Source organism: Panthera onca, chromosome B2, assembly GCF_046562875.1.
Source record: "Panthera onca isolate mPanOnc1 chromosome B2, mPanOnc1 haplotype 2, whole genome shotgun sequence".
NCBI classification, from domain to species: domain Eukaryota; kingdom Metazoa; phylum Chordata; class Mammalia; order Carnivora; family Felidae; genus Panthera; species Panthera onca.
In genome coordinates this window covers 17,869,533-17,879,925 of record NC_138343.1, presented here as the reverse complement: position 1 = coordinate 17,879,925, position 10,393 = coordinate 17,869,533, and the positions used below count along the sequence as shown (strand labels likewise).

At 43.4% G+C, this 10,393-nt stretch overlaps 1 protein-coding gene across 1 annotated transcript; it reads right to left on the bottom strand.

The window, feature by feature from the left end:
- Positions 1 to 565: 565 nt before the first annotated feature.
- CB2H6orf52 (chromosome B2 C6orf52 homolog) lies at positions 566 to 9,877 on the bottom strand. Its single transcript, XM_078446655.1, has 4 exons — positions 9,796 to 9,877; positions 9,398 to 9,575; positions 4,151 to 4,196; positions 566 to 902 (listed from the first exon to the last, which is right to left on the bottom strand). The coding sequence occupies exons 1-4, from the start codon at positions 9,864 to 9,866 to the stop codon at positions 754 to 756; spliced, it is 444 nt and encodes a 147-aa protein (XP_078302781.1). The 5' UTR covers positions 9,867 to 9,877; the 3' UTR covers positions 566 to 753.
- Between the last annotated feature and the right edge of the window lie 516 nt (positions 9,878 to 10,393).

The following is a 10,393-nucleotide window of genomic DNA, read 5'->3' as shown; positions in this document are numbered from 1 at the left end:
TCTTCTTCTAAATCTAGATCTTCTGAATCAAATGTCACCAACTTCTGCATGTCATAATATATATTGCCCCACCAAACTGAGCTTCAATTACAGAGCGACCCCCAAATTTTCAAGCATAATCATTCTCCTGCTAACTTCTGGCCATCAATTGCCATCAAGCCAGATTATGTGATTCCACACTCTTTACCCATTTACACATCTATCCACCAATGCCCCAACCAGTTCAGGTCAGGCTCACTTCTTATTAAACCTATTTTCAAATGTCATTTAAAAAAAAAAAGTTTATTTGTTTTGGGAGAGAGAGCGAGAGAGAGGGAAGAGAGAATCCTAAGTAGGCTCCACGCTGTCAGTGCAGAGCCCAATGTGGGACTCGAACTTATGAACTGTGAGACTGTGACCTGAGCTGAATTCAAGAGTCAGTTTCTTAACTGAGCCACCCAGGGGCTCCAAACCTATTTTCAAATGTCTTACAGTGCAGCTTACTCTACCATGATAGTTATGTGACCTCTTCTGGCATTTATTTAATATAACACACTTCCAGAAATGGATATGCTGGTAAAGTTTATTTACATTACATTCTATCATGTCAGTCACATTTAAGTCCTGGAGATTTGTATTTACATATAGCATAGAGTACATTCCTGGCAGAATTCTTTTTGTCTTAGCAAAACAAAAACAAAAGCAAAGAAACAAACAAAAAACCCCAACAAAACAAGATGCAATTGATCTGACAGTTGGGTAGCTTAGTGAGCATCATGCTTCTTTGGGGGTCTCATCTGGGATTTTAGAATGAACCGTATCCAAAGGCTGCCAGTGGCAACTCATGAGAGAGTCATAGAGTTCCTCACTTTTCACCATAAACTCCTTGTTCAGTTCTTCAATATTCAAATGAAGATCTGGATCTGCAGAAGCCAATAACGCATATGGAAAAAAAAAAAAGTGTTACAGGACACATATTAGAAATGGCTTGAAACGAGAGTTTCATAAAAACATCAGCAGGAAAATATTGCAGACGTTTCACATTAGAGTTTTTAAACTGCGTGTTTCCTTTCAAGAAGATTTGAAAATACAAATGGGAGCTGGGAAAGTAGCATGACCAGGCTCAACCAGCGTTCCTGTGGTGGAAGAGATGGAGAAAATGGACGGATAAAGAGATGTTTTGGAGATGGATGGACAGTATTTGGAAATGGGTTCAATTTGGGGCAAAAGAGAAAGGGAGGGTCAAGGATGAGCCCTAAGTTTCCAGCACGAGCCCTGGGTGGACAGGACACCAGCGAGCCAGGACTAAATCCGCAGAATGGGGCTTTGAAACAATAAACATGTTGCTTTATTTGCTTAATTAACAGATTGACGTAAGTGAATAAATTGTTTATAGCAGCCCATTCAGAAACAGAGGGGGGCACAGGCTTCCTTCTCTGAAACCTGGAACCCTATGGTGAGGTGGTGTTAAGTTACCATGAAAGCATCAGACCTAGATATTCATTCCAACTTGTCAGGTTTCCAAGGTGCTGAATGCCATCCGTTTTTTCCTCTCCTTGTACTGAATGTAATTGAAGCAGCCCTTGCTGTGTTCCTCTGTAATGTTTGCAAGCCTTAGCTCACTCAGGACCATAATTTTTACTTCCTAATACTCATAAGGGACCACACTATTCATTTGTATTTGTATGCCTGTCCTGGACTAAATATTTGTGCCCCCTAAAATTCATTGAGACACTTACTTCCAATGCAATGGCATTTTGGAGACGAGGCCTTTGGGAGACAATCAGGGTTGGATGAGGTCATAAGGGTTGGGCCCTAGTCTGATGGGATTAGTGCCCTTATAAGAAAGGACACCAGTGATGGTGTTCTGTGTTTCCCCCACCATATGAGGACATAATGAGAAGGAAGGTGGCCGTCTGCAAGCCAGGAAGAGAGCCCTCACCAGGCACTGAAGCAGCCAGTGCCTTGATATTGGACTTCTCAGTGTCCAGAACTATGAAAAATAAATTTGTTATTCAAGCCACCCTGTCTGTGGTATTTTGTTACAGCAGCCTGAGCTGACTAACATCCTTCTGTGCTTATTTTAGAACCAAGATTATCAACCGTCATCATAGGCCTAAAGCATCATATAAGTTTCATGAGCTACTTCCCACTTTTCTTCCCTGGAGTCATTCGTGACTGTGTTGTCTGATTTTTATTGTTTAGAGCTTCCCCTCCCTTTTTATCTTTCCTTTGAGAGCATCTGGTCATAAAATTAGATTTTTTTTTTTTTCTGAGCTTTCTGAAATTCTCTTTCTTAAGGTCATGCCCCAGGGTTCTTTCCTTCACCGTTATGGGCAGGTATTTGTGAAAAGGCTCCTGACTTAGGTTCCTGGTCACAGGAAAGGTGTCAGGACCACATCCATATAAGTACTGCCTGTCCTCTAACCTGTGGCCTAGAAACAGACACAGTGTGGTCAGCTATGAACCCCAGATTAACGATTTAGGCCCTTCCAGTGACATTGACCCTAGTGGTAGAAGAAGCCCATAAAAGACAAACGAATACATCTTCCCTAAGCCTGGTGGACCTCTAGACCAAGCTAATCCAGCAGCCCCTATCCACATGTGGTTATTGAGCACTGGAAATGAGGTTAGTCCTTATCAGAGAGGTGATGTAAATATACACTGCATTGAAAAAACTTGGTATTAAGCTTTTTAAATTCCTGGGGCGCCTGGGTGGCTCAGTCGGTTGAGCATCCGACTTTGGCTCAGGTCATAATCTCACAGTCCGTGAGCTCGAGCCCTGCATCAGGCTCTGTGCCGACAGAAATATTTCAAGCATTGAAATTAATTTCATCTGTTCCTTTTTAGTTTTTAGTTTTTTTTTTTTTTTTAATTTGGCTACTAGAAAATTTAAAACTCTCTATGTGGTTGGATTTGTGTTTAAATCACATTTGCCCTGGACAGAACTCCCCCCGCTCTATGAAGAGCTTATACTAACCACCAAAATTGCTATTACCTGCCAGATGAAGTTAAGACACTTAAAAACAGTTTAGAGCTATTGTCACACTTTGTAGGAGGTTCGTTTTCACATCCCATTCCACAGATGGGGCACTGATGTCCTAGAGGGGAATTTGCCTGGAATCACAGAGCTTGTCAGGGTGATTTGAACCCAGGCGGTCTGCATCCAGAAAGCACACTTATTGTGGGTCTTTCTCTGTAATTTTTATACCGTCCGCAGGACTGGAGAAGGCAGGGAGAATGGACTCAGGCTTTAACCAGAATGAAATTCCCCTGAGAGATGGAATGCGTACCTTTTCTTCACATTTCAATCAAATGTATTTGGATAAAACTAGAACTCCCCCATAGCATTTAAAGATTTCTTTTAAACATCAGTTTCATTTCATTTGAACACTGAGCACCTGTTGACTTGCTGACTTTGTATTAGTCACTGGGACTACAAAGACAGCTGTTCTCACCTTTGATGCAGTCACGAGGCAGTGGGGGGGGGGGGGGGTTGGTCTGCTGGGGGTCCCCTGGGGGTGGAGGAAACCACCAGATGGCCATGTGATAACACAGGCAGGTGGTAAGAAACTGGCAAAGGTGTTCTCTCTGAGAGTCTCTTCTATTTTTCTTGCCTGTAACTTAAGTAAAACAAGCCACACATTTTCTCCCCTTCCTCGATTAATAATAGGGTCCTGCTCTGGGCATTTCGTGCCCATGCACTTTCTTTCTTTCAAAATAGATCAGGAACTACAAGCAGCACTGCCTAACCCTACAGACTGGGCCTGTGAGGTCCCCCAGGAAACAATAACCCTGAGGGAAGTTAGGAAGCCAAAGTCACAGTGATCACCTCCTACTTCTCCCCTTAAAAATCAAAATTAAAGCATTACTAATCCCAAAGTTTAAATTTATGGAGGAAACTGATCTTAAAAACAATTTATTGTCTTTTTATTGTTTGGAAATGTCCCTATTTCCTAGTCCTTCAGAAAGACCCAAACAGGTGGCTTAGCTCAAGCTTCCCACAAAAACAATTTCCAAAAACCAGATGAACTGCTGAAGAAAATGGCTTACGCAACCTACGTAGGAATTTTCCAGTAGAATCTCTCAGTTTCGAGCCAGTTGAGTAATGAGTAACCTTGGGAATGAATTAGTTTTGTTTTCAACCATGGCAACACAGGGTTTACGTTACCTTCCAGTGGGTTTTCATCTTGCTTTTCTGCCAGAGCCGTGCTTTCCTACAAGGAAATCAGTATGTTAGGAAAAAAAATAAAGATTTACTATCAACACATGCTTTTAAAGAAAACACTCTCTGTCAAAAATAATATCTAAGACACTGAACTCCCTTTAGATCAAATTTGTTTTGAATTTTGATTTGAAGAATCTTTAAGTAATAATGACCACAGTTATGAAATAGGTAATCTGGGTCAACAGATGAAAAGTCACAAAGGAGGAGCATGCCTAACCAAGGCCTCTGGCCTCCCTGAAGCTTCTGGAACTAACTGGCATCCTAGGGCCTGGGCTAGGAACTAGACACCAGGGACCCTGGCATCCAGACTCCACGGTCCCTGCACTAAATGCCCAACTCTCTGTCTGGACCTCTGCCCCTATTTCCAGATGACGACTTGTAAAATCTTCACGAGCACATTCTCCCTAGAGCCTTCTAATCACATCCGGACCCCACAGCTCAGCTAAGGACCAGGACAATAGGTGCTTAAGCAGATAACAGAGACTATAGAAGAGCTAACCAGTCAATGAGAGAAGTGAATTCGAGAAGCACTCCCCAAATAAATCTTGTTTGGTTAACCCAGACCCTATTGGCTCTCCTGGGACAGGCTAAGTTTCTATGACTCCTCTCCATAGGCACCTGCTGGGAAGTGTTTCTGTTAAACATGTACAGCTGTTCCGAGGAACCAAGCCATCCAGGAATAGCCCAGGTAGCTCTTGGGACCCAATGAACTTCATGAAGCCTCCCTTGCTAAGAAGAACAAGTTTATACTGAAAACCAAAGAGCCACTGTCTCTTCTTTTCAATCTGTCAGAAAGCATCCCTCCCTTTCACTCTGAAATAGGTCCTGGTTTGGAAAATAAATTATGTAGTTACCATAAGTTTAATCTCACCATTGGTGTATTTTTTCCTGTTTAGAAACAGCTAAGACAGCCAGAATCTGGGCTTAAAGGAGGCCTTTCTCATAACACAATGCCCGAGTAACCTCACATTTCCTCCTTTGCAATGTGTGCTCAGGTAACTGTGGATCTCACCTGACCAGGATGCAGGGAGCAGGTGCTCTATGGAGACAGAGCATTCTCTCTGGTGTGAGGGTCACCTGGGCAGTACCTGCTGTTCTTGAAGAAGGGCACATCTACTAAATTTCGCTAGTGGTTTTGCTAATGTTCTGCTAGCAGAGTGCTAACTCTGCTGGTGAGAGTGTGGGACCATTGTGCTGAAGGAGCCCAAAGACCTGAGAATCATTTTGAACACATCCACTCCCTCTGATCTAAAGATACAATGTCAAAACGCACAGGGCTCTTGGGAGGCTAACCTCTTATCCTGGAGACACAAGCGTTAAGAACACCAGCGTGCCCCAGAGGGGGAAATGGACAATAGAGCTGGGACATCTGGCAGAGGTCATCCTTTCTTAGGCAAGAATAAAGCGAGGGCACTCGGGAGTAAAAGAGGCCCACGGCAAAGCCTCACCGTTGTGAATACTGCTGAACAGCTTCATAACTGGGGACTCCCGCCAGGAAAGCAGGCAGGTGGCACAAGTGTGCTAACCACAGCCACGAAAGTGGATAGATTTCTAATTCTTGACACCGTGTGTTAAGAAAGGAAGGAAGGAGGGGCGCCTGGGTGGCGCAGTCGGTTAAGCCTCCGACTTCAGCCAGGTCACGATCTCGCGGTCGGTGAGTTCGAGCCCCGCGTCGGGCTCTGGGCTGATGGCTCAGAGCCTGGAGCCTGTTTCCGATTCTGTGTCTCCCTCTCTCTCTGCCCCTCCCCCTTTCATGCTCTGTCTCTCTCTGTCCCAAAAATAAATAAAAAACATTGAAAAAAAAAATTAAAAAAAATAAAAATAAAAAAAAAGGAAGGAGGGAAGAAAGAAAGAAAGAAAGAGAAAGAAAGAAGGAAGGAAAGAAAAGGATATAAAGAAAGAAGGAAAGAAGAAAGAAAAGGAAGAAAGAAAGGACGAAAAGGAAAGAAAGAAAGAAAAGAAAGAAAGAAAGAAAGAAGGAAAGGAAAGAAAGAAAGAAGGAAAGAAAAGAAAGAAAGAAAAAAAAGAAGGAAATAAAAGGATAGAAAGAAAGAAAAAAGAAAGAAGGAAAGAAAGAAGAAAAGGAAAGAAAGAAGAAAGAAAGAAGGAAAGAAAAGGAAAGAAAGAAAGGAAAGAAGAAAAGAAAGAAAGGAAAGAAAGAAGAAAGAAAGAAGGAAAGGAAGAAAGAAGGAAAGAAGAAGGAAAGAAGGAAAGAAGAAGGAAAGAAAGAAAGAAACTGCATGTTACGGTAATAATTTGACAGGAGAGTGGGATGAAAATCCCAGCAGGTATCAACAAAAACGAGAAGAAAGAGGCAGGGGACAAGGAGACAAAAAATGGTTAATTTCTTTTAAAAATTTTATTTATTTATGGGGCACCTGGGTGGCTCAGTGGGTTAAGCATCTGACTCTTGATTTCAGCTTGGGTCATGATCTCAGGGTTCGGGGATTTGAGCCCCGGGTCGAGCTCTGTGCTAACAGCACAGCACCTACCTGGAATTCTCTCTGTCCCTCTCTCTCTGAGGGACACCTGATTTCTGCTCTCAAAATAAATAAATAGCTCTTCTTCTCTTCTGCTCACCTGATTTCTGTCTCTCAAAATAAATAAATAAACATTAAAAACGTTTTTATTTATTTATGTTTCTTTGTTCCTTTGGTGGTGTTGTTTCTTACTGTCTTTTCTTTCTTTGGTGTTAATTTTGTTTTCTCGTGAGTGGGCAGAAATCAAGAAATACTTTCATTTTTGAAGTTGATAATGCAGTCAAACCTATACTTCTCTATTTAAAGATAAGGGTAACCACAGGAAGACACATAGACTATCTCCCAAACTAGTGAAAAAGAGAAGGGGTAGAAGAAAAAAATGTGCTAAAACCTCAGGTAATATAGCAAAATTTTCTTTTTTAAGTGATGCAACATCAAACATCTGCTAACAGGGTAAAACCCGATCTGGGTTTAAAAAGAAAAAAAAAAACAAGAAATATAACAAGATATTTTATATAAAAGAAGGCACGCCTAAAACATACTTGAAAAATTGAAAATGAAAGTTTGGGCAAAAAAAAAAAAAAAAAAGAAGATACCAAGCAAATGTAAGTTCTAAAAACTGAGGGTTGAAATATTAAATCCAACTCTGGGTTTAAGGTACAGGCCATCCCATGAGGAACACTAGGAAGCAAACTGGAGAGAACACTAACACTTTGCTCAGTGCTAATTTCCATAATAGGCAAGCATCTGCACAGTCAGATAAAAGGGGGTATAACTAACAGAAAGAGAGGTAGACAAAGAACATCGATGAGGTCACAGAACGCAGGTATCATCAGGCAACGCCTTAAAAGGTATTTGCCCTCAATGATAAGCAAACGCCTTCCACACCTGTCATGTTGGTAAATTGCACACGGAGAGGCAAGCACACTCACAACAGCAATGAGAAGTGTAAACGTAGACAGGCTTTTTGGTGAGTAATTCGCGATCCGAAATTTTCAACGTTACATCCTTTAATCCCGACCTTCTACTTCCGGCAATCTATTCTTAGGCAAAGAACACTCTGACAAATGCTTGGAGATCAGTAAACGTTTGTTGAAGTGCTAAGAACATTTAAAATGTTAGCCCCCAAGGGATGAGCTAATATCACAGCTCGTCCAAATGGGCAACTTTTAAAGAAAGCTCTTTCAAAGGGGGTACGTCTCGGGGAGGCGGGGTGGCTCAGTTGGTTAAATGTCTGAGTCTTGACTTCCACTCACATCACAATCTCATGGTTCTTGAGTTCGAGACCCCCACCGGGCTCTGTGCTATCAGTGCGCCTCTGTCCCTCTCTCTCTGTTCCTCCCCTGCTTGCGCGCATTTGTGCGCTTGTGCGCGTGCGCGCTCTCTCTCTCTCAAAAATAAACATTAAAAAAAAAAAAAAGTTAAAGGGGAACATCTGCTAATGCCACCTGTCAGCAGAAGCAAGCAAGGAGTAAACCAGTATGTACTACACAAGTTCATTCTTGTTCAATTCTCCGCAAATAGAAATAAAGCCCAATCACCCTGATTTAGCAAGAGTAGAAGGGAAAAATCTAGAGGACATGGGTGTCCTTGAACAGGGGTTTCTTCTAACTGGGGAGGAAATGGGGAAGAGGAAAGGGACAAGGACGGGGGAAGCTTTCTCTTATTCTAACACAGAAATCTGTGCAATTTCAGAAATAGCTCGCATTAGTAACCAAAACATTAGAACAGTTCTTTTTAATTTTTTAAAAATGCTTATTTAATCTTGAGAGAGAGAGGCAGAGTATGAGTGGGGAAAGGGTAGAGAGAGAGAGAGGGAGGGAGAGAGAGAGAGAGAGGGAGGGAGAGAGAGAGAGAGAGAGGGAGGGAGGGAGAGAGGGAGGGAGGGAGGGAGAGAGAGAGAGAGAGGGAGGGAGAGAGAGAGAGAGGGAGGGAGAGAGAGAGAGAGAGAGAGAGAGAGGGAGGGAGGGAGGGAGGGAGGGAGAGAGAGAGAGAGAGAGAGAGAGAGAGAGAGAGAGAATCTGAAGCAGGCCCCAGGCACGGGGCTGTCAGCACAGAGCCCCTAATTCATGAGCTGTGAGACCATGACCTGAACCGAAGTCAGGCGTTTAACCGACTGAGCCACACAGATGCCCCTGGAACAGCTCTTAAAAGTATGTTCATGTTTTCTGCTATTACAAAACAAAAAACTACCTCTAGTCCTATTTCAAGTGTTTAAGAGTAAAATCAAGGGGCACCTGGGTGGCTCGGTGGGTTAAGCCTCTGACTTTGGTTCAGCTCATGGTCTCATAGTTCATGAGTTCGAGCCCCACGTCCGGCTATATGCCCACAGAGCCTGGAGCCTGCTTCGGATTCTGTGTCTCCCTCTCTCTCTGCCCCTCCCCCAACTCACACTCTGTTTCTCTTCTCTCTCTCTCAAAAATAAACATTTTTTTTTTCTAAAAAGAGTAAAATCAAATGAGTGGTAATCTAAAATTTAGCAGTAAGAATTTAAGCACGGACTTCATCAGCCTATAATTTTGTTTTTGGAAGACAGTGATGACTTAAATTGTGGGCAAATCATCAGCTTTTCCTCTCTGGCATTGAAATGGGGAGCAAAAGCCATGGCTGTGGGAATTTGAATGAGAGCATCTGGAGGTGTGAAGGTAGGAAAAAGATACCTCCATGCTGGGCTCACGGACGACACAGGATTCATTTCAGGGAGGGGTACCTTAGGTGTGACCAGACTTGCAGCTGGGCGTCCGGAGGTCTCACGCGCAGAAAGGTTGTGTCCATGTCTCTCTGCTGCACAGCCGTAGTCATAGCCAGAGAGGGAGTAACCGCTGTGCTGCTGCTCAAACCAGCTGCCCGATTGGTAACCCAGGCAGGGCTGGAACACGGGCTTCCCCCTAATGAGTGGAGGGGAGACAAGAATGACATCACCAAGCAAGGTAGAATCACTCAAAACCCTTTCTTCTTTCCCAGGAGGCTGTGGTAAAGATGATTTCTGTGTTAACTGTTTAAGGACACCAATTTCCAAAGCGATGGTTTGGAAATTGCCAAAAAGCACGGAAGAAACAGAGCATGGACGCCCTTCATTTTCACTGGGAGTAGGACAGACCAGCTCACCTTTGCCAGTGCCAGTAATAAGTACTTGGTTGAGCTATGCCACAGCCTGCAAAACTCTCCTGCCCAGCCATTTATCCAGAAACTTCGCAAAAAGAGACCAGGTATCCACAGTTTTTATTCCGGGAGGCAATAACTCCAGCTCTGGGGGCTAAAGCCTCTCACCCAGCAAATCTCTCTCCCGACTGCCAGAGAGAGCAATTAACATAGAAGCAGTTCCTGCTGGGTGATGAATTGCTTGACTTTTGTTACAATGGGGTTAAGGCATGGGTGGGGTAGGAGTCTATAGGGGTCACCTGGGGGGACCTTCTGCACGCTAGCAGCTGGCTCTAAGCTTGCCAGCGGCCTCTCCCAGCTCCAGGCCCAGGGGAAGGCAGCCGAAAGCCAGCGGGGGCACAGAGGAGTGCGTGTTGAGCAACTGTGAAACCCACTGAAGTCTCCATCCCACCCTCTATAATTATTGAGTCATTTGTAACAACGAAAACCGTAAAAGAAGTACCGCACTGTTGATGTTTCCCTCCTCAGTTCACTTATCTGCTAACTATTGGAAGCAGCAATTAGTGGACTTTTTTTTTTAATAGCTCTTGCAGGTTGAAATCAT

Excerpts from the sequence above, each read along its gene's own strand:
- CB2H6orf52 (XM_078446655.1), bottom strand. The coding sequence starts at position 9,866 with ATGGCTGGGCAGGAGAGTTTTGCAGGCTGTGGCATAGCTCAACCAAGT. Across the intron at positions 9,576-9,795 it reads TATTACTGGCACTGGCAAAG|GGGGAAGCCCGTGTTCCAGC; the intron begins GTGAGCTGGTCT and ends TCCACTCATTAG. Across the intron at positions 4,197-9,397 it reads CAAGTCTGGTCACACCTAAG|GAAAGCACGGCTCTGGCAGA; the intron begins GTACCCCTCCCT and ends ATTTCCTTGTAG.